At 34.9% G+C, this 25,334-nt stretch overlaps 1 protein-coding gene across 8 annotated transcripts in view; it reads right to left on the bottom strand.

Moving 5' to 3' along the window:
• The window catches only part of tnrc18 (trinucleotide repeat containing 18), a 138,340-nt gene that overhangs the window by 92,648 nt on the left and 20,358 nt on the right, over window positions 1-25,334 (bottom strand). For 6 of the 8 annotated variants that reach the window (XM_039776505.1, XM_039776511.1, XM_039776512.1 and 3 more), the window contains exons 1-2: window positions 24,483-24,723; window positions 22,855-23,177 (exon numbers count right to left, since the gene is read on the bottom strand). In XM_039776505.1, the coding sequence (XP_039632439.1) occupies window positions 22,855-23,065 (211 nt within the window). In that variant the 5' untranslated portion in view covers window positions 23,066-23,177; window positions 24,483-24,723. Of the gene's footprint in view, window positions 1-22,854; window positions 23,178-23,255; window positions 23,431-24,482; window positions 24,724-25,334 lie in introns of those variants that run through there. The other 2 variants (XM_039776508.1, XM_039776506.1) reach the window with 2 other exon arrangements.

Below are 25,334 nucleotides of genomic sequence, written 5' to 3'. Positions count from 1 at the left end.
AGTTCATGCCTAAGAGGTCAAATACATCTGCAGACATCAGTATAAACTTTGCCCAGAAAGGCACAATGCCTCAGTGTGTATATAACAAGCAGCATTTGTTACATGCCTTCGTTACTGAAATTCTGGCTGAGTTATCTATTTATGTTGGGCATGAGTTTTACAGGACACCAGACAACAGTTAAATAATGAAAGTGAACCAAGCACTGGGGTGGGGGGCAGCACAGTAATTTTCGTTATTTGATTGCAAATATGTGAGCATGGCTAATGATGAAAGAGTTATCAGGCTTCATGAATCCTGCACAAGTGCCAGAATAAATATAAATACAATACATGTATAAATAGTCATTTACAATGTAAAAAAGATACAGTATTAATGAGGTTAACTGTAACTATGTTATCACCAAACAGTATGTTCTATTTCAGCACTCTAAGAATGTTAAGCACACGCTATAGCCCATACATCTTTGTACAACATAATTTGTTTTCCCATTAGCTTGAGTTATTTTCTTTGTTACCAAGATTTATGTTAAACTGATGGGGAAAATATGCAAATAAAAATGGGGCAAAAAAGCAAAATTAGTTACTCATTGTAAATTTTCTTTTACACAGTGTACCATGCCTGCAGTTGTAAAAGAGGAAGAAAGTAAGAAAGAAAAACAAAAGTATTTTGGAGGGTGTCTATAATTACAAGCTCAATATTCTAAAATCACCGGATTATAAATTGCACATAAGATACTGGAGAACTACAAGCAGGATATTCTGTTTATTGGTTATTAAAATATCACAGCAATGTCAACTTTAAATTGAAAGCAGTTGTCAATACTTTACTGATTAAGATAAAACAACCTTAGTGCCCCTGTAACAATATATTACCAATTCTAACAAATGCTTACCAACTTAACAAACAATGATACCAAAATGTCACACTGAAACTCAAACACTGCTACAAACTGTAGTAAGTAAGTTTGACAAAGTTAATGTTGTTATATTTAATTTCGAATGAAAAAATACATTTAAAGCATTTATACCCCTCTGTTTTCTACTCAAGAAGGGCTCACAAATTGTTAATGAACAGGTTGTTATTTAAACTTAAGAATGTCAAACACTGACATTAAAACAAAAAGTAGAAAATCTGACTTGAGCAAGGTCAAAAAGCTGGCAAATGTAGGTATGTTTTAAGTACGTTTATCTCATGTTTTCAGGCCCATTGACTAATCACCTTTCCAAACTGCATAAAATAATTTTTACCAGACATTGCATTACTGCCGTCAGAGATACTGCTATTGTTTCAACATATAAAAAGCTTTGACAATGAGTAACAGCATGATATCAAAAGGTACTTTCGGCACATTAATTTATTAAAGAGAAAAGAAGAAGAAATTATATGACTGCATTAAATCTTAGGGAAGTGGTAAGAAAATAACAGTAAACACAGACATATAGGCATCATAAGGGAAAAGGTTTGAACTGAAAATCTCTCTTTATGCCAATAATGTGATGATTTGAGTGTAACACACACAATTCCTTAATGTTGCTTGTATTAAACCTGCTTGGGGAATTTCAGATGATCTCTAGATTCAGAATTACCTAACTTGAATAAAACTGTATTTTATCAGGGAATTCTCTGGTATGTCAGACCATGGTGGTTAAATTTTAGCTTATTGTATCATAACAATTTCAATATCTAAGGATAATGATTATAAGTAAACATGCAGATGTTTTTAAACAGCATCTTGTTTGATGGCTTAGATTGTATTGCCAAAATTATAATAGCTGATCCTCCCTCTATTTTACTTTAGGCAGGAAATATTGTCAAAATGAATATCCCCCCAAGGCTCTTGTATCTTTTTCAGTGCATCCTTCTATAGAGCACCATATCCTTATTAAGTAAGTCAGACTCAACTGTAATATAATTTAATTTATCTGGAACTTAAAAAGACTAAACAGTGTGGTCTTTGGCTGGCTCGTTATCCCGACCAATACCCCCAGGCCGCCAGATGGAGCCTCCCTGCAGTATGGAGGTGCCCCGAAGACCAGCAGGGAGTCATGGACTATGTAGTTTTGATACATGACCCTGCTGGATACCACAGTGACCGCAAGTGGGTGCTGCAGGGAGGACCGAAGACTTATTTGTGCCCTATAATCCGGAAGTGCGTCAAAGGAAAAGCGACGTGCTTCCGGGGTGAGAAGAAGGACTTGTACCTGACCCGGAAGTGATAAAGAATCACGTGGACTGGGGATTGGAAACACTTCCGGGTCAGGCAGGATAAAAGGACTGTGGGAGCTCCCAGACGGCAAGCTGAGCTGGGTAGAAGGGTGGCAACGCGTCTGGGAGTCGGAGGATTGTTTATTGTGTTTATTATTGTTTGGTTTATGAATAGTGGAGGAGAGGGTGCTTTGTGCACTGTGGCATTTAAATAAAGTCAATTATTGGACTTTTACCTGGTGTCTGGAGTCATGGACAGGGGTTCAAGGGAGCGATACAGCCCTAATCAGTCACAACAGTTAAAACACAACTCTATGCAGATCTAAAGCAGAGGATGATATGGCACTACCTAACATTTAATTCGATTGCTGGGCTGAAAATATTTATAAAATATTGGAAACGGGCAAAAGTCCACAAAACTACATGTTCTTTCTTCCATCCATCAATTATGCAACCCACAATATCCTAACTACAGGGTCATGGGGGTCTGCTGGAGCCAATCCCAGTCAACACAGGGCACAAGGCAGGAAACAAACCCTGGGCAGGGTGCCAGCCCACCACAGACCTTCTTTCTTTGCAATAGAAAATAAAATCCTGTTCTAAACCTTCTCTATATGCTCTCCTCAATGATCAAGTCAACATCTTCTTTATTTTAGCCTTATTTTTCACTGTACTTCCAAGAGCTGTGACACTGGTGTGTGGTAGTGTGGAGCTGCAGAAAATTTGTTTATGGCATACAGTTACCTCAATCCACATGATACGTCTTGAAAAGTATAGCTGTTGTTTGCAGATTACATATAGCGCAGGACAGAATATGCATACTTTAAGTAGATGAATTCCAAGTAAGACCATTCTCCACTGTTAAAGTTTCGTAGAGCACAAATTGGAACCCATGGAATACAATACGGCATTTTGTACAGTTATTGAAAACTACTGTCCTACAATACCTCCAAACATGTTACAATAACAAACTTATATACCACGCTCCAAAATACCTGTGCCTGTTACAAATATATTACTGTTAAGTATAATAAAAGCAGTATTAATCATTGATATAAAATGGGAAAAATAACAGAATACTAAAAAAATCCCATAATTAAAAAAAAAAATCTTTCATCACTAAAGTCATTTCTCTCTATTACAAAAAAAAAATCTTGGAAGGTTAGAAGGAGACAAGATGTTATTTTGTCAGAGAGACACTTTCACGTCCCGCAAAACTAGTCTGTGCCAAGAGATCTAGCCACGCCCGGGTCCGCAAATAAAACAAAGAGTAGATGACAAAGTAGAACGTCAAAGAATTCAAAAACGTTGGCAAAGTACACATGCAGAGCAGGTTAGAGATAATGGAAGTACGAAAATTCTAAAGTCTCAAAAAAGGAAATTAAAAAAAATCACATTACCGCAAACAAACGGAAATTATTACTCTGTGAAATAATGGAACAGCGAAAAGAGATTGTATATATTGTGCGGCTTTAAACTTTAAGTTGGAGAAATGTAGATCGTATAATTTGTGTTTCCATCAGGGAAAAAAAAAAAGTAGTGTTTCTTCCCAATGAAGAGGCATATCCACGAGAATTAAAAGATTTGTTGTTTGGTGAAAGTGAAATCCCATGAGAGAAATAATTTCTCATTTCTGTGAATGCTACTGTCAGACACACTTCTTATAGAGAGAAAGAAACGATATTCACTCGCGGGCAGTTATACGTTGTGTTGTCATGATGTAATTCCAAACACGGAATCAAAATTCAATGTGATATTGATTAAAAGGTACAAGCGAATAGAGATCGAATATATGGACATGGATGATGTAACAGAAGTGCATCGCATGAGATGCAGATCACGTGGTATGGCGGCAGTAGCAGCTGATCGAGCAAAGAGGAGGTAAAAAAAAAACTGCATTTGTTTCCCATTGTATCACCGGGGGTTTCAGAAAAGTGACCACGTCTCCTTGAGGTGCATTCAGCCCCCTTTTTCACAACACGAGTGGCAGAGACATGAAGTGGGTGGCGCGTAACGTAGGCCGGGGGGTTGGGATATTTGGCAAGCGAAGTGAGCAGTGGGCAAAGCCCCCTAGTCTTTAAAAATGATAAAATATGATACAAAGAGATATTCAATTAACAAAAAAAAACTATTTAAAAGTTATTTTAAAAATCTATATACAAGTGCTTTGTTGCATAGAAAGTTCATTTACTAATATGTGTTTACATTTCATTTTCAATATCCATCCATCCATTATCCAACCTGCTATATCCTAAATACAGGGTCACAGGGGTCTGCTGGAGCCAATATGTTTTCACAATTTAACAAAAAACTTCTCAGTTATCGATAAGGTGCAGCAATATTATACATTTTGCCTCGCTCAATAACTCACAATAGCTTATACTGACACACTATACTTAACATGTTTGATATGGCTTTGGTTGTAAATCTTCTAAACTTTTATCTGAAATGGTCCATCTGGTATGAAAGTTCACATGACTTGCACCACAAAACTAAATCTTCTTTCTTAAAGTGACAGTGCAGAATGAAAACACAATTCCTTCACTTGTAAATGTCTCCATTTTTTAATATAAACATATGCTTGGTTGTATAAAGAAAAAGTGTTTTGTGTACATCAAGCAAGAAGGAGAATCCCTTTTCTAGTACCAGTGGCTCTAAAATAAGTTAAATTGCCACTACCTAAAATTACAAATTTTGTCATAAAGCAAAGCAAACCTTACAAATACCAATTACCACTACACATAAAAGAATTTAAAATGTTTCATTATCTATTGATAGTCGATGCTGCATATATTAAAAACAAACTGATACACAAAGGAAATTTATTTCCATGTTTGGTACATTTAAATATTTTCTTCTTAACTGCTTTCGCCATAGCCTAAATTGCAATAAAATGACTAATTACCACTATCAAGGGATGCAGCAATTTAAAAATCATTTTAATGGCTAACATGTAATCACTGCAGAAATCATCTACCAATCCAGGCACCGCTTGGTTCCTACATGTTTATGCTTAAGGTAACCAATAAGAGTTGTTTTTTTAATATTAAACCATCACAAGATGAGCGATCTTTGACCAAACTGTATTTAAAGTTTACCCTCAACTCTAACACTCAGACACACGGTTTTCGAAAGGCCTTAATCTTGCCATGATTATAGTCTCATTATCTCTACCATTCCCCGAGCATTTCTCACAAACATTCTTTAAATTGTTACTTCCATAAACACTGCAATCAGTGCACCTTAAATCTGGCTTTAAATTTGTTTAGCCATGTCCCTGCCACTCATCCAGAAGCACAACTAATCATGAACAAAAGAAAAATTACCATTATAATACAGGTGTGATGGAAGTCAAAAGTAACATCTGCCTAACAACCTCATAAAACTAAAGCGATAAGTAAATACACCTTTCTTTTACAATCATACTGAGGTTCTAAAGAAAGAAGGTTTTGGCATTAACAAGTGTAAAAATAAAATCTATACATTTTCAATTAATTTGCAAAGAAAAAACAAAGAAACAAAACTGGATAATTGTTTCTGCATACAACCAAGAATTACAGGAATAATAAAAAAAAAAAAACAGCAAACCAATAATCTTGGACATGTTACACCTCTAAACCTCAAAGATTTACTTGAAATAACTGGAAGGATAAGCAAAAGAAGTCAGACAGATAACTGAGGATTTGGGTTTGATAGCTAGTACAAAACATTGGCTAGATTCTTCAATTACAAATTACAAATCTCATCTGTTTAAGTATAATAGTGCTACATCTGTTACGGCCATCAGCTTTAAATAACTAAGATTATAGTTATTTGATTCTTAATTGTGAATGTGAGGTAACAAGGGCTACAAAATGTTATGAATAAACAAAATTTCTCAAGATAATTTTTTCGAGTAATATTATTGCTATTGAGATATAAAAAGTCTAAATAATATTTTTAAAATGAAAAAAAATAAAAAAGAAATCCGATTTTTTCTTAAAAAGAAGATTTTTTTTTATACAGGAGTCAAATTAAGGTCAATAATAAAACACAATGCAAATACAGGAACAGTTCAATCTACAGCAGGTATGGAACATTAAGCCTCAAATCAAACTACTACAAATATATTGCAAATTTAAAGCTAAGACAATGGGAATTGATAGTGGCAGATATTACATAACATTATATTAAGTTATAAATAAAATACTGAAAGCCAAATGTGAAATTAATTTACTTTAGAAAATAAATGTAAGTTTGATAAAACGGAGTACTGTATACTGAACATCTAGACAAGTTTTACTTGTATATTCTTTTTCATTGCTTAAAGTAGGCAGACTGGCAAGAGTCAAAAATAAAACAAACACAAAAAAATAATTAAGATGATTACACAAAAATGAAGAGAACAAAATCAGTGATGCAAGAGGAATATTAAAACACACACACGCAAAGCAATGGGGGGAAAATATGCGCATATTTAATAATGGTGGTAATTCCGCTGGCTCCAAAAGGAATAATTAATTTTGAAAACCCTAAAACTATTAGGAAACATTTCCTTTATAGTTTAAGTCATGTGATAACACAAACATCTTAAAAACAAACTACTGAAGCACTGCATTAGCTGGACATATAATACAACATTTTTTTACAACTATAACATGATTTTTAGGTCATGGGCAAACTTCTGCAAAGATAATGAATTAAAACAGATTTCTGGAAATGTCATTTAACTACAACACAAATGTTTTGTACTTGTCCAGTACAATGCAGTATTTAAAATGTCGGGGAATACCAATGAGGACTGTGCAATTAGAAAGTAATCAATTATATTTGTTACAAATCAGTATACGTTTTAATTGTTCCTAATGAATATATAAATTGTATTCTTTTTATGTCTACCACAAATGACCAGGAAGTTAAATGATGCCTGTATTTAATTCTGCAAAGCTGACATATTGCTGTTCTAAAACTGAACATAAACTAATTTAAAAACAGCAGCACAGTTCACTATCAGTTAAAGGGTAAATTACAAAAACAGCTTTAGAAAATAACGAATGAGCACAAACTGCTACAGAAAAGGTAACCACATAAAGTTTAAGAATCTACTTGTTTTTGTTTCCTTTTTGTTTTACTAGTATCAGGAATGCACGAATATGCATACATTCTCACGGTTTTTAAGTTTGTATCTGCCGTATAACGATTCATCTTTAATTCTTATTTTCTCTCTCGTGCGTTGTAAAGCACCATATACTCTAGCGTCAAATAAAATAAACATCAATGAAGATATTCTTCCTTCTTCGCCGGCACAAATCAAGCCGTATGATGCTCATTGTTATAATGGAACACGAGAGGGAAAAAATAAAAACAGGAGAATTCAGGAAGTACAAGAAGGCAATCCGAGAGTTACACACACTCCGTCCACAATAAGCTACCATTACCGACAATAGCAAGAAAGCTAAAAAAAAAATCTCAACATGCCCATTCTTCTTCTACAAGCCCGTAGAGGCCATCGAGGAAAATCCTGGACACAGTCTTTGAAGAGACCCGCTGGTTATACACGGCGAAACAGAAAAAAAGGAAATAAACTGCCGCGAGTTGGTGCGACTTTGCGCAATCCCCCGCGGAGAAAGGAAATTACTTCTGACACCTTCCCAAGAAAACCATATTAAAAAAGAAAGCAAAGCAAATGGAAGGGGAGAGAAAGCAAAAGTATAACCTGGACCGTCTAGTCAGCGCACGGGGTCTTCCTCCGTGGTAAAACGAGCCGGGCCACTTCAAAAAAAGTCCACGAGGCCACCTGGTGAACCCACAGATTAAAAGTGGCGATTACCACCCTGTCTCTCACTCTTCTCACTTTTACAAGGGTTAAGGAAGTCCTAACAACACCGTGACAAAGTCATTACAAGTATACTACACACTTGGTATATATTAAGCGAGATATTGCCACAGCTTTTATTAAAAAAAAAAAGTATCTTACCATGCACTCAACGATATATACATTAACAGGTTTGTTATAATTTTATGTTTGAAAAATATTATCTAAATACAACTTTCCAAACGCGCTGCAGCCAATCTCCTGGGTTATTTTCATACTGCGCGGGCCGGTCAGAGTGGACTGGACTGGACCGAACCGGACACGACCCAGCCAGCCCACTCCAGTTCGTCCAGGCGCACGCAAACAACGAGACGGGCAGTCACACTGAGGAGCAACAGAAATGTCTTCGCCTATCTGCCAGTGCTTATCTGACCATCACAACAGGTAAAGCTTGAGGAACCCTCTTCTATAGGATGCATACATTCAGCAATTTCGGGAAAATGATACAACGGACGCGTGTAAGGCATGCGAAACGCTACATCTACTCGTCATTTTGTGAAAAACAGACGGGGCTACACGACCCATTCGCTTCCCTTGACCTCTTTTATTCATTGTTAAGTATATTAAAACAATAATAATTAAGAATTTAAATGATACTCCCATATAAAACGTGAATTATGTAATTCAGGAACACACACTATATGCATATACACACACACATACATATATATACACACACACACACATATATATATATACATACACACACGTATTATATATATATATATATATATATATATATATACACACACACACACACACACATGTATATAAGTAGAATATGTACTTGTGAGCATTATTGCTTTCACAATCAAAGATATACTGGTTGGGTTGATTAGCATGGAAAATAAACAATTCAACATTTAACAACTTTATATATTTCAAATGTCTATGTGCACATGTTTTTTAGGTATTATTTAATTTTAAAATGTAGACTTTTTCTTGTGTATGGGTAATATTGTAAAGTGACCTTAACAGGATTTGTTTGAAGAAAGTAAACCATACCACATGGAACTGGGATACAGCAGAAGGGGCATCACTGCGATGTGTTGTGCAAACCCCAGTATACCTTATGTACACATTTGGTCCACAAGGACAAAAATGACCTCCTCCTTTATTAAATGTCCATTTTGTAAATAACATTCAGTACAGTGTTGTGTTATCGTATGCAGAGACCAGGAGTCACTTTGGAATTTTGCTGCCCACTACTACATTACCATGGAAATAGTAAAAAAGTAACAATCTTGTATAGTTATAAGAAAACTGCACACAAATATATATCATTTTAATATGTTACTTACCTCATTTACTTTGTAGTGGTGGCACAGAAAAAAATCTAATGTTTTCATGCAGTACAGAGAGGGGGAAAAAGTTTATGACAGTACCCAATGATGACCAATGCTGCATATCTCATTCATCGGAAAGAAGTCCTGACACACATGGTTTATGATGTGCATTCATTTTTCCAGGAGTAACCATTTAATTTTTTTGGCACAAAATAATTTATTTTACACATTTTGAGTATACAGCTGGATAACATGCATGTGGATCATGAGACATGGGTAACAGATTTTTTTTCTTTTCCCTCATGGATGTTTTTCACATGATTTGCCACTAGACAGCATTGGTCACCGTTAGGCTCAATTATATGAAACATTTCCCCTCTGTTCTGCATAAAACTGTTTGTTGGTCACCACTATAAAGTACACACTGAAAGTAAGAAATAAAAAGTATATACATTTTTGGGGAGAGTATTCCTTTAAGTATTGTATTTGCAAGATCTCAGGCAATGCATCTTGTAACACAGATGAAAAGAACCAACATTTAAAATCATTGAGTGTTTTTCCATGCAATAAGACATTTTTGATTTCATTTTCAGTACGAACACTGACATTGTGTCTTCATTTACTTATTTGTTTGCCCAGAAAAATTCTTACATATTCACAGGCATCTGTATCTTCAACATTTGTCACAATGTCTCAGTAAGTTATTATACTCTCTTCATACTCTCTTTCAACACTATATTTAAATGCAAAAGAATAGTACAACATTTTTACGATAAAAAATAAAAAAAAGGTGTATGCAAAAGATCAGCAAACAGATATAGGAATTTCCCCCAACCTGCTTTTTCAGAGGGACAAAGAGTCCATTAATGACCAAGCATTTTACAAGTGCAGGAAAAAAAAATCAAATTTAACAAGACTGCCAGTGTGTATATTAAAATGTTATATTAAAAAGTCTGGGTAAAAGGCATTATTCTGTATGTCTAAAAACATCACATACTGTATTTCCCCTACCCTGCAAAGAATGAGTTAGCAAAGGTTGGACAAATGGAAAATATAATGTCCTAACCAACTATTATACACTTAACACAAATTTAATCAAATACTCCTGTACAATTAACGTTAAGTCAAATTATTAACTCAGAATAGCAAAAGAGCTCAAAAATTGTAAATCCTATGATTTTTCAAAGACCCCACCTTCCCCAAATTCCATTGATGTGCCACACTGATTGTATCCCTTAAAAAAAAAAAAATTGGTCCCTCTGCCCTAGAGTTAGCACAGGTTTTAAACGAAATGTAATCATCTACCAAGAAAAGGTCTGTTACGCAAACTTTGGGGGGGTTTGATACCCAAAACAATTGAGACCTCCACAAAACAGGCAACATTTAATTATTAACGTAGTCTTTTTGTTTTCATCACTGTGTGACCTGCAACAGAGTGGCACCCGCCTTCTGTCCAAATACTGGCGGGATTGGCACTAGATGCTATTGACCCTGAAAAGGATTTATCAAGTTAGAAAAAGGATACATGGCAGGAAAAAAAAACACAATGACTTTTTTTGTGGTATACTAGAACAAAATTATCAAGAGTGTTTTTAACAGATATTAATTATACCACAAAAATATGTATAAACTGTATATAATAAAATTACTCCCATCCCAAATCCAAAACATTGAAATAAGATTTAATCCTCATCTGAATCTTACAATTAACTCATTTCTAAGAAAATAATTTTGAACATCAAACTAAGAGAGGCATATATTATTATTGAAATCCACTCAATGTTGCATGGTAACCAGAAGCACATCACAGTTGACAATTTACAAATCCAGCTCAAAGGAAAAATCCCACAGTACTGGAAAGTTTTGCATAGATATACTGTCTGTCCTCTTGGATATGTACGGCAAATGATAAAATCAAATTGTTGGGGAAAACAATAACATAGCATGTCACACTAAACCAGATATGTCATAGTGACATAGCCACTCATCAAAGTTGGACTTTATTTTAAATCTTTTATTATTATATATTTTTAGACATCTATTTAAACAAACTGTATATGGGTACATGTACATTCAAATACATGATAAATGCAAACACACACACAAATCCAGGCATGTTTTCTGGCTATCAGAATGTATACATAGTAAGTTTTTAGTGTGCAAGACAGATCAACATTTCTCTTAAATGGGTTCCTCATACAAAACCTATATTCAATGTTCTTTCCTAGACGTTAAACTAAAGCAAAAAAAAAAAAAAAGGTTTTGATGGTAGTTAGTAGTGGCTCATCCTAAGCTACTTCTGTTTTCTGTACTGTCTACATGTACATTAAATAAACTGGCAGATAAAGAGGACTTTTGTGGTCTTAAAACAGGCGTTAGCCAACCAGACTGTTATGTTTTACTACAGCCTGTTGTAAACTAAGCAGAACAGTAAATATGACTTGACAAGCTCATAGGACCTCCTAGTCAGATTAGATTAAAACTATTTATTGAATTACCAAGACATAATTTCATTTAAAGGGTGACTAATAAAAAAAAATAAAATTTCTGGTTTGCACAATTTCCTAATTTTGTGCCATTTAATTTTATGGCAAGAAAGGAATCCTCCTTCTATTTAAAAACGTCTAAAACCATCCCCAATTAACTATTTAAAAATCAAAATATAGAAATTGGCCATCTTTTCTCTATACTATTAGACAAGATTCAGTTGTGGGGGTGTGGAAAAGAAAGAAGCTAATCTGGAACAGACCCTCATCCATTATTGATGTAGTACTGTTACTGGTCAGAAAGGGAAAAGAAATTATAGGGGCTTATGAAAAGATCACTAAGGGATTTCAGCACATGACTGAAACACTTAATATAGTCGCAAGGCCTATAAAACTTGGATCTTTTTGATGCCTTAGAAGATGGTATGCAAGGGAAAGACCTCCGCTACTGTATTTTTAGTTTTATCTGATACACCACTCCCCAATGAAAAATATATTTGTTTGCAGCCCACTAAAATATGTATTTATTTTACACCACCCATCATCCAACCCGATATATCCAAACTACAGGGTTACGGGGATCTGCTGGAGCCAATCCTAGTCAACACAGGGCGCAAGGCAGGAAACAAACCCCGGGCAGGGCGCCAGCCCACAGCAGGGCATGCGCGCACACACACATACACACACTAGGGACAATTTAGAATCGTCAGTGCACCTAACCTGCATGTCTTTGGACTGTGGGAGGAAACCCACGTAGACACGGGGAGAACATGCAAACTCCACACAGGGAAGGACCTGGGAAGTGAACCCAGGTCTCCTAACTGTGAGGCTGCAGCGCTACCATGCTGCCCTATTTTAAACCAATACCAAGCAATTACATTGGTTATTTCCACAAAAAGAGAGGCTTGATATAATTTCAAAGAATATATGTTGTTTTTTTTTTTATTAGAACAGATCATCAGTGAAAATCCAGTTAATTAATAAGAGGCAAGGTTTTGAGTTTCGCCAAGGATCAGTGCAACGTTCATGTGAACCACTGTACACATTTATAGTCCAGTGGGAATAAAATTCTAGATTTACAATTCCCTACAGTAACATGTTTCACTTCCATTAAATACAGCACTTATGCCATTAAAAGTGAGAAAAGTTTCCACAAAACCTTGAAAACCTAATTGAAAACTTTTCCTATTTCAACCCCTCAATGAATAACTCCTCTCCCGAGCCCCTCTTTTAATGTGTTTAAAGAGGAGGCGGATTAGGGGGGTTCTACTTTCAGAAGGTTGTCCTAAATAATTCTCTTCCCACAACTTAACTGCAATGTTATTTATGTAAAACAAATAACAGACATTGTCAAAGCCCTCTGTTTTTCTCACGCATTATTATTCATTTAAATGGGTAACATCTTTAGCATTTTCTTTTCAGTGATTTGAAAATATACAAAATACATTTGAAAAACAAAAGATATACATTTCATACAGATATTTGATATCTTTGTATTGCATACTGTATAAAAGTGCAAACGTGCAAAACTGTGTATTGAAATATACAATATCTGACAAAACTAAATTATTGTTTCTATCTACCTTAAACACCAGCTCTTGCTGTATTTTACTGATCAAAAGCTGTCATCTCCGGATCTCTGCAGTACTCAGGTTAACCAGCAGAATTACATCACTATTACATAAATCATTTGTCCCTGCAGGATTAATGAAATATTGCAGATTTCACACGTCGGTGGAGGACTGGATTTAAAAAAAAAAGGTTGTGCAAAAGATTATATTACACAATATAGAATGAGTTAAAAATAAGAACCACAATGCATTATTAAAACTACCCTCAATTACTATATTAATTATATGACAACAGTGCACTTAAAATAAACCCAACAATCAAAAGAAAGTTGGTCTTGGATAACTACTTTAAAGCCAAATGCATAGAGCAAATGTCATGCACAAGGTTCTGTATGTTGCCTGTTTATCATTGCTCATGATGTATCTATAAAGTGCCTTAGAACAATTAAAGTTGTAAATGTAAAATAACACCTCTCTCAACAAGCATAGTCAAAGGCTTTAAAAACCATTCACAAGCAGTTTTATATGCCCAATGAACAGTGACTGATGGTTTACTGCTTTTTGATGGGAGATCTGGTATACTTTCTTTAAAAAAAGGCTTTACCCTTCTGACACACCATAGCCACATCATTTTTTAAATATTTAGTTAATTCCATGATCCAATGTCTTGCCTGATCTCATTCATCTGAACAGTCAGACTGAAACAGCATGCCACACATGACTAAAACACACAGATTTTAACAGAAAATTAATTGAAATGTGTGTTTATTTTGTTTTTATGTCTTGTGAGGTTCTTAAAGTAATAAACAAATGTCACATCTTCACTAATGGTATCTGCTTTTCCATGTGTTTTCAAGGCACATGTTATACAGTTCTAGGATTTGTTTTAATTAGTGATTTTATTTGTATTTTCATCGCTACAGTCTGCTGAACAGCTGTCACCTTCAGAGACATTTTCACACTACGCAAATGTGGTCAAGCTCAAAGCATGCACCATACTGCACAAGGCTCTCTAAAACCATGCTTAAATTAAGTAAGCTTATTATTGCAAAAAAGGAACCAAGAGAGGTAGAAGCCCTTAAAGTGTTATAATATAAACTAATGCAACTCTCCTTATGATCAGTTTATATGAAGACCTGAACATATTGTATATTTTTAATAGAGCTATGTCATTTAAACAGGACTACAAATATTGGGCTGAAGTGTAACCTGGCTACAAGAATTTCTCAAGTTACAGAGCTCTGTAAGAATTTCACTGCTGCCCAGATACAACAGGTTACAGTGAAAGGTGACAGTGCTTAATTGCACAGACGCAGTACTGTGTATTTAAAATAAAAGGTAAAGCAAATTTTTGTTGATATTTTGCATAGTCCTTGCATTATTTTATCTGTTGAGAGATACTGAAGATTCCAAAAGATACAAAGAGTGTCAAAAGCATTTAAAACATTGATACCAAGGAATCAGAAAAGTAATATATTGCATGACAAAACATAAGGAGCACTGGCCCACTTTATCCTTGCCATTTGAGCTAAACTTGGTGATGTATCCTAAATAATGCCTCACACAATTTACTGTTTTTGCTAGATTCCGGTATAATTTTATACAGAACAGCAATTGAAAGCTCTTCCAGTCAACCACTTTTCTATTAAGACCAGACAAGTTTTTCTTTCTTTTTTTCCTGATTGATTTTGGGTTAACAAGTTAGGAACTACCAAAGAAATATGTTACATTAGAATGGAGTTTCCTGGAATCTAATCTCTGCATCATTCATTTCATCAAATTCTTTAATGGTTTAAAAAATAAAATATAAATCTACACCTGGCAACTCAGAATTAATAAAAACATAACCAGATACATGTGTATCATTCACTCCATTGCATTAAATACTAAATCAGCACAGAATCTACACATCCTGACAGACTCACTATGAGATATACATACAAGCTGATGAAAGCTGTCTTTTATGAAACAGAAGGATTTGTGGGTGTGTGGAAGGACGCATATGGTTATGAGGATTTTGTATAGGAGGGAGACTTTTAATAGGCATGTTTACTTATGAGTTCTGCCTAAAACTTCTCTTTTTTTTCTCCCTTTCTCTCTCGGCAAAAGCATCTCTTCTTGATATCTTTCAACACTGCAGACATTTAAACCCTTTTAGTATTAAAACTTTAATGGGTGCTTTCATCAACATGTTCAGTTTTTCTTTCCAATGGAATTTATTCAATTGATCACAAGTAAGCAAATAGTTTGGGGCACCATCCTCCACAATGTAGTATATTAAGTTGAAAAGAAATGAGAATGAGTAGTTAAATTGTGACATATATTTGAAAAAGTTAAAATGTAGGCCCCAGAATTAGAAAGAATTAAAAAAAAAAAAACATACTATGCACTGATAATGAGTGGATACTTAATAAATGCATCCGACACAATGCATAGTATACACCCTTAATAAAATATTTTTAAAAACTTACAATAAGAAAAGCAACAAGTAATCCAATAAAATTTATGGAGGGTGAATTTAATCTTTTTTAGATTGACAGGGCTTTTTCTATGTATCTATGATTACACTTACTAACAGAGTCACAAGTTTTTTTTTTTTCTTCATTTAAAATTTTAAAATAGCATCTACCTTGTCACAAGTACAAATTTAGTTACAGGTATTAAATGCATATTTTTCTTTTACAGCTTATACAATATTTGGTGATTGTGTAGCAAGTGTATCACATGAAAATGAAAGCAAGTTTACAGCATTTATTATTGTATATTTGTCAGATGCCTTGACACACTTGTGATCATTTTGATAGATTAAAACTGCTTATACATGCACTATTTCTTATATTTAATTTTCAGGCAGAATAAACAAATTGCTCAGGATCACACAATGAGTCAGAGAATAATATAAAACTAGCTACAATCCAATAACCTAACCACTATGCCACACAACTTGCAAGAAACAATAATTGTTTGAATTTAAAATACATAAATACAATTCAACAATTATGTTTACGTACAGGACTATGAATACTTTAATTCATAATCTGTAATAATAAAACACTATTTTGCTTTAAAAGGATACCATGGAAATATAAATCATGACCATTAACTGGAAAAAGGGACTTGAGAATGTCATATTTTGTTTACAGAGGTTTGGGTATACTGTATAAAGTATTACATATGTAAGAACACAAAGAATGGCACAAGAACTCCAATTTAGAAATCTATATACTCGTCTCCCTTAAAGAATTCTTACCAATCCAATGCCATATCCAGTTTTGTTTTTTTTTTTTGTGAAACATATATGCAAATTAAGTTATCTTTTTCCGTGCTGATTACACTTAAGTGTTCAAAAAGTAATTTGTATTGCTTATTGCTGAAAACACCAGTTGGTTTGGATAGGAGAGACCTGAAAACATTACTCTGTCTTGGTTAACACTGAGCTGACTAAACAGAGAAACTTTGCTGCAAGAAACTTGTTTAACATGATTGTTCTTTAGAGAATGACTTAAATATTCTCAAGCTGAAATGGAGCAGCATGAGACAGTGTCCAATGAATGCATACACAACTTAAATAGAAATTTGCCTCACTGGGCTATAGGGTTCAAATCTGTCAACAGGCCTAATATGAGTTACCTGCATTTGAAAAAGAAACCAGAAAGGAATAAAATTTACACATACTATCATATCAGGTATGCCTCTCTGTCCGTTTTCTGAACTTTCTGACACTCTGTTATGGAATCATGAACAGATACACTGTCCCCACAAAATATATGCAAAAGGATGTATAATGAAATGGTTTTATCTAGAGATATTAACTAACATAAAATGTATACATTAGGAAGTTAGTTCATAACTTTATATCTAATTTGCAGTTATTTAATATCAAAAAAGTAAGATTTACCAGTTAACATAGTTGACAAACTAAATATGGCGGAACAATAGCAAATCATATGAGACGTACTTACAAAAATAAACTAGTACTTCCTTTGCCTCTTAGTCATGTAGTCAAGTGAACATTTCCGATGTCTGTTATATTAAGAAAATGCATGTAGTACTCCAGACACTAAAATGAACTTCCACTTCAAATTAACTTCACAACTTTATTTGCCTTTCAGATGTTTTCACTTAAAGAAATGCTTCTAGATCTGCAGTTTTGCTTCAGTTAAACATTACACACCTAGAATCATAAACATTTAATTCTTAAAATGCACCTGAATGTTTTTAATCCACAAAAATGTTCACACAAAACCTTTTATTTTTAACAATAAAGCCTTCATATTTTTAACTTGCTTTACCAATGTGTAATGTGCATTATTAAATTAAGCACTGTAGCATGTTTAAAACGGTGTGTTTGCTAAGATATGGAAAACTACCAGAAAGTCTCTTTTGGAATTTCTTAAAATATTGCTCCTAAAACCATTGATATTTTACTTACATCTACACCAAAAATTCATAAAAGATGAATGCAGTAGGTACTGTAGGTTTTGTTGCCAAAACTGGTTTAATATTCTAACTGTATTTATTAACAAACAGAAGAACCACTGAGATGTAAGGATCTCCCGGTTAAAAGGTTCAGTGAGCTTTAAATTTTGTGTTTTTTTTTTTTTTTTAAAGGCATCAGCATACTGGCCTGGCCTGTTAGTTATGGCAATGATTAGTAAATGAACTTTTTTATTAACGGTTTACTGTTCACAAAGGAGAAAAATACCTGCATGCAATGAATTAAAATTCTCCTTAAATAATGTTTTGCTGAAGTTTTAGAGTATTTATACTGATATGAAAATGCCCTTGGGCTTGCAGGGCTTTGGGAAAGCAGAGTTTTTAAACATAATTGGAATCGCTACTTCCTTGGTCTCCTGTCAGAAGATGTTCAGACACTTGTCACAATGCATTTGTGGCCCAATTGTGCTTTATGAATACATATGCAGAAAATTAATGAAATATATATTCTTTCAGAAAAGTAACATGGGTTTCCTTTTTAAAATAAGACAGCAGCATGTGGACTTCCACTGGTCAGCTGTGGCTCAGTTAAATTGCTGATACTAAATCAATACCTTAATTTTTTTTCTTCATTTATCCATTGATACACATTATGCAGAATTACTGTACATGTCCCGACAATAGAATATAAACTAAATTATTTCAATAGCAATGCTTGGTGTCAAATATATAAAATATCATTATTAGTATATCTGTAGTAGGTATGATTAAGCATTTAACATTATTGAATGAAATTTTGAAAAGATTAATAAGGAAAACAACTAGCTCTTACAAAACTTCACCCTCTGGACCCAAATTGCTATTCTTTTTCGTAAACTACTGTCAACAAATAGTGAAACTGTACTGAGTGATTTCTATTTTCTAATAGACATATATGATAATGAATGCTATGCCCTAGGCTAATATACATTATAAACTAAGCATACAGTATTTGTAAGATATATAACATTTAAATTCTTGAAGACCTCTGTGGGAGGAGCATGTTAAAGGTCTCAAAGTGCTCCAATGTTAGTTAGTTTGTTTTTTTTTTTGTTTTTTTTTTTCTTTTTGAAACAAAAAAATGTTCATGCTAAGGAAATCTAACATTTTGCCTTTACTGAAAAAAACTTCTCGACTGCCTTTTGTAATCATGTCATTCTTATTTTGAAACGGTCATTGTTACAAACAGCTTTCAGATTGCTCTAAAAATTACAGAAAATACAAGACATGCTGAAATATCAGCTCAGTAGTTGACCTTTAATAGCAAAACACTTTCTTGACACAATCAGGCAAAACTCTACCTTAATATGACCTAGCTGACATCACAACACTATTCTTACATTGTAACCCTGCACTATGAAAGTATATATTTTTGCTTTCAATTATGGGCAAATGTTAAGAAAACAGGAACACAACACAATGTACACATATATTCTAAACATTACTCTAAATTCTTTTGTCTGCTTGCAAGAGCATTGGCATAAGCAACCACTTAAAAAATTGAAAAGTACATTCTTAGTGTTGTAAAATAATGATAGAGAGAATGCCCAGACCCTTTCCTTTGAAATCACAAGTGTCTATGCAAAACAGCTATATGGATGACCTTTCAAAGACCAGGAAGATTTAGAAATTGACCCGAACAAGTCCAGCCTCGAGGACAGATGGGTACAGATTAGAAAGAGTAAATGAGAGTTATAAATTTTGTCTTTCTGTTGCTATTTATTGTAGAAACAAATGAAAACAGAGATTAATCTGATAAAGTGACTAAAGCTTAATAAAGCATATTTCAGAGACAATCCTTTTTTGAAAGTCATAAATTAAATGTTACAACTGAAAACTATATGCTTTTTTCTTCTTCCCTGGAAATTACATGGAGCAATATGAGAAGACTTATCAGGTCATATAACCAAAGTGCAGGCTAACATACAACTGACAATGTCTATTTAAAAAAAAAAAACATTCATTTTTCTTGCCCACAATGATTTTTTTAGTTTACACATTTATTTGACTGTACTGTTTCTCACTAAAAATGCTAGTGTTACAGACTTATCATAAAAGGTGCATGTGTATTTATTCCAATTTTGAATTTGTAATGAAAATGTTTTACTGACAATATAGAAATACTGAACAAAATAAATGCTGGGCACTTTTTAAGACCACATTATGGGTGGTAAGCATTAGGTTTTTTCTTAACATGTTACAAAACAAAAAAGAACAGAAGACTATTTGCACATATTAATTATCTGCAATTTTAAAACCTGCACTTTGAAATTATCTTATGTGGCCTTAAGACTATTATACATTTACCCTGACAGCAGCTTCTATTTCCCAAACAAAGATCTCCATTTGGAGCAGTTCTGACTAATGCAAGCTTCTGTTTACATTTTAAAGAACTGGAAAAAACAGAATTAAACGAACCCCACCCTATCTTACACTTGTCCTCTCCCACCATTTTCTCAGAAAGGATTTTGCATTATAAAAGGTTGGGTTTTCTTCTCATTAACTTTAAAAAAAAAAATTTATTTCTTAAGAAAACATAAGGTTTTTATTTCAGCCTAACCCACTCACATTTATAGCTATTTTGTCTCTCTCACTCTCTCTCTCTAATTAGCCTACAAAAAAATTGTGCACTGCTTTAAAGTATGTACAGCTCTTCAGTTGACTAGTACAGTAGCATCTTTTTCTTTCTGCCCTCTGTTGTTTTGAATACATAGTTTTAAGTATAAATTACATGAACAGGCCCATAATACAAAAACAAGTTTTGAATAAAGTTATCTGTATCTCTGCAAACTGCATATGTAAACATACTCAACTGCACTCTCTCAAATATTTCAAACACGCAGCATGAAAACCCCTTTAGAGATAAATGTAAAAAGGTTTACTGAATATAGTAAATTGGACTACTTTCAGCTTGACACTGGCGATTTTCCAGTGCAGAGATAAATGAAAAAAACCCTTTATATTACACTGTATATTTAGATCTAAATGTACTGAGTATCCCTTCAACATGCTCATACAGTTGTATCAATATTCTAAAACGCACAAAACTGAATTGTAAATGTTTCAATAAAACAAGTGTAAAACTGCATTTCCCCTATCTATCTCTGTATACCCCTGGATATCTATATACATGCACACACGCAATATACTGCTGTATTGCGCGCAGACTAGTATCGCTGTGTTGTGTTGATTTTATATACGGATATCGGACTGTGGGTCTCTCTGTATGTATGCGCGCATACACAAACACCAAGCACCCAAACAAATATTTCATCTAAAAAGTAAAGCACCACCCTAGTATGGCCAGGCACTAGAATTCTGAAGAAAATGATATACGGCGCAAAACGTATTTACTTGTGGAACTTGCATTTTACAGTTTTAGTTGTTTGTTGTCAAATTTAACATTAAAAAATTAACACATTTTCAATCTCCCTCCAACAAAATTCTCGAGCAAACCGCAATTGTGCAACGATGTCTAAACGCGTATTACAAAATATTATATATATGTTACACACACACACACAAATATACATATATACACATACATACTAATGTGGTTATAGAATTTTTAACAAGGTCTATACGGGGTTAGTAATTCAAATAAAATGTGTTGAGGATTCCGTAAATATTATCAAATGGGAGGTAAATGAGGTGTAAAAAGAAAGATACGTAGAAATTATCGAGTATTTGGCACGTTTTATTTTTGCTCCAAAACTTAACGGTCTTTTTCGTTGTTTGAGGGGAAAGAAGCGAGGCGGTTACGGGTGTAAATAGGCGAACTAAAACTGCTAGCACATCCAATTGACTTTTCACAAATACCAATGTCCTTACATTAACACATGAAAACTGTATGCAAAACAAAAGAAGCAATAACTACAAAGCAACCGCTAAAAGAGGGGGTTACCAATGATCAAAATGCAAGAAAATTGTTTTCCGCATAAAATTAAAAAAAATAATTACAAATAACTTTAGTTATAAACGGACTCTGTTCCTGTCAATCAGGTGAACAAGTGTTTTATGTAAAAACTGTTTTCAGCTGGTTAGTAATCGGCATTTCTAAATAACTGCGTACCTGCGCAGACGTGCCCTTCACGATTGCACAAAACGAGCCCCTGCTGTGAAGGAGAAAGGAGCCGAGCCTGCGTCCAGACGAGCAGCAAATCGTGCGCTTGCCTATAGCTAGTTGCAGGACTCATCAAATCCCATCGTCCTCCTCCTTGCCCTTCGGTGCTTGGATTGCTTAAAAATACTCGAAACAGACTACATGGTAACGCCTAAAACTTTCAGAATACAGTTTAATCAAACCCGTCTTTTGGATTTATAGTTCGTATTAGGCAATAATAGCTAGATTTCGGATAGATTTGACAAATATGCACATTGTGTTTTGTTACTGCGAACTAAAAATGAGAAACGGGCGCGAATGTGCTGCTGCCTAAAATGAAATTCTTAGTTTCCTTATTAAAGGATCTGGCGGATGGAGATTAGATCGGTTATTATTAAGTACCTGCAAATAAAGTTAGGAATCCAAGGTACTGCCTGCTTCGGGCTTTTCGATGACTCTACTTATAAACACACTAAAATTCTTAACCATACCTTCTGCATTCAATTGTTTTATACTTTTACTTTTCCTAAACTAGATATTACACCTATTTTTCGGCAAATTTATTGCGGCGACAGGAGGTTTGAATGTATTTTTTATTTATCTTCTCATCTTAAAAACTAAATATGTGAACCACAACCCCGTTCTGATCTGGGGCCGGTTGCCCCTCTCCTTGTTACTTAATCTTGATAGCGCCATTACTGTGGATACTGGCAAAAATACTGAGCATTATTCAGTACACCGGGATAATCATGCTCGATACACGTTTCATTAACACATTATTTATTAAGCATTACTGCGATTTTCACATACAGCACATAACAGAAACGGCGTACATTTTATATTCAAATATCGTGAACGGAATAAAAGCCTTACCGTGGTGGGAATGGAGGTTAATGGCGGACGGCATGTATTTCCCAGTGTGGATGGACGCCGTGTGCCCCGTTGATAAGTGGCCGGGAGATGGAGCGATGCGGCCGGCTGAAGCAGCAGACCCGAGTCGGTGCGACTCCATAGACAGCCCGGTAAGCAGCGGAGGAGGAACATGGACAGCTCTTGGTGGTCCAAAATCGCGGCCATCCATCATCCAAACCAGGGAAACAAACTAAAACAAAAATCCTCCGTCGGGTCAGAGTTTGCCGTCAGACTGTCCCTGTATTTCCAGGTGAATTGACGTCCTTTTCTTGCATTCTTTTGACCTAAAAAGGAGAAGAAATTCGTTGCTTCAGATGGTAAATCCACGATGGAATAAATCAGGATTAGTGCCGAATTCGTACCTGTATTTTCTCAAGGAAGCCGCAGTTGCGGCAACAACCTAAAACGCTCTTCTCATTTTAAGGGAACTCTGCGAGTGTTGCTCGGTCCTCAACACTGCACTCCGTTCCTCAGTTCACATTAAAAAGGGATCATAAATTGTTTGAAAGTGTATTTGAATAAAGCTCGACTTGCTTCAGCGTCAGACCTCAGTACTTGAACAACGTCCACCTTTCTCGACAAGCAAAACATAAGAATTGCATTCATTTTTAGTACTACCTGACATCCATGTATTTCTTAGCAAACTAAGCAAAGCACGCTGCTTGAAAACCTCGCTTTAAACTTTCTTCAAACCCACCGCTGACTTTGCCGGCATCGCTATAAATGCCAAATATATTACGTTATGGATCAAATCGATATTTGAAATGTAAAAATAGTTATTTTTTATTTGACAGAATTATCGAAACAATTTTTAAACACTACTGTAAGACAAGCCAGTGCACCCCCATAACCCCCTAAAAAAGTGACGGTAACTTCCACCGCTCACATTTCACTCAGATTTTAATAGATTCCACTGCAGCCAAGGGGCTGAACTGCACCTTACAGAATAATGATTTCTTTGGTAGGAACTGGGCATTTGTAATTAAATATATAAAAACGAGGACCCCTTAAATTACTCGAGGCGTTTGAAAATAAATAAATAAACCTGACTGCCCGGATTATTCACTAGTTTGTCAATTCCCTTCTTCAAACCTTTCAATAAATTCTACCTTTCGTCCCCCACTGGACTGAGTGTTGTATAAAACATATCTCAAATGTGCTTTCCAGAGCATTTTAAACTTTCCAAGTTTTGGATTTTTTTTTTCAACTTCAGACATTTGCCAAACATGGAAATGGCCAAGTCCTATGGTTAAATTAAAAACAGCTTTTTTTCGACAAACTCATACAATTGCTTCCAAAAAAGGGCGAAACGCGATTTAAATCCACTTTTTGAAAGCCGAAACGAACCTTTATTAGAAAAAACGATCCCGATCAGTTAAAGCCAATTCTATGCTATTGGGTGTTCTTTACGAAACGCCCGACGGTGTTCATTTTTATAAACTTTACTTACAAAAATGCGGCCTTTCCGTATCCTTGAAGTCACCATTTCGCTGTTAATACAAAAACTTAAATGATAAAATATAGTTCTGGATTAAACCCGAGTATTGCCCGCCTTTTCCTGGAGTTTGTTCCTAATGTTTAAAACCTACCCTTTTAATCCTTCTGTTTTGTTAAAAAAACATCTCCGCCCTGGAAAAGCAGAAGGCTCTTTACTTGAGCCGAGATCCGTAGTCTTACATGAGAAATCCCAATGTTTTAGTACATTCCAAATCGTGTTTGCGCGAAAACAAATCACAAACTCCATATACAGTCCATCCTTCAGTAAGCTATAAAATAGAAAAATAGCCCCTTGCAAGTCCCTTTCTGTAGATCTCAGAAAACTCTTTAGCAATGAAACAAGCATTGTTTTACACGCCCCTCCCCCTTGTGGACAGCTCGCCAAATTTCACTGGGACGCTCTTGATTGGACAGTTCATTCGTCAGTCATTTGTATGTAAACACTTTGGCTTTCCGCCAGTCCTATAAAACCAATTATGGACCAAGGAGGTTGAGCAGTTTCAAGTCCCCCCTTCTTCAAGAGCTAGTGATCAAAACAACCAGTGAGAATTTTTGGGAAGACGGTTTCAAGGCCGTTACACGTTTCAAGTTCTTTGCTGGTCAAAATAGCTGAGCAGCTTCAAGCGGATTCTGGTTATTGTATTCGGCTCAATTCATTTAGGTGTCCGGATCTCTTAAATTCGGAATTATTTGAGCAGGTCCGTTGAATGAGTGGCTGGCATTTTGAAAAGGAGTGAGCTACGTGGTTTTTGCCACGGTATCCTGGAGCAAACAATCTGCAGATGACGCTGGGCCGCCGTTTGGGTTGTACGTTTCTCAGTGTTGATGTACATATATTCTCTCTCAATTTTAGTGATAGCTTGAAGACGTTAAACGGTTTCGAAGTGTACCAAGTGGCTTTGTAGTCGTTCATATCGGTCATCTGGATCGAGCAATGTAATCGT

The sequence above is a fragment of the Polypterus senegalus genome, chromosome 13 (genome assembly GCF_016835505.1).
Source record: "Polypterus senegalus isolate Bchr_013 chromosome 13, ASM1683550v1, whole genome shotgun sequence".
Lineage (NCBI taxonomy): Eukaryota > Metazoa > Chordata > Cladistia > Polypteriformes > Polypteridae > Polypterus > Polypterus senegalus.
The sequence above is the reverse complement of the archived record's forward strand: the minus strand, read 5'-3'. Positions and strand labels throughout refer to the sequence as shown.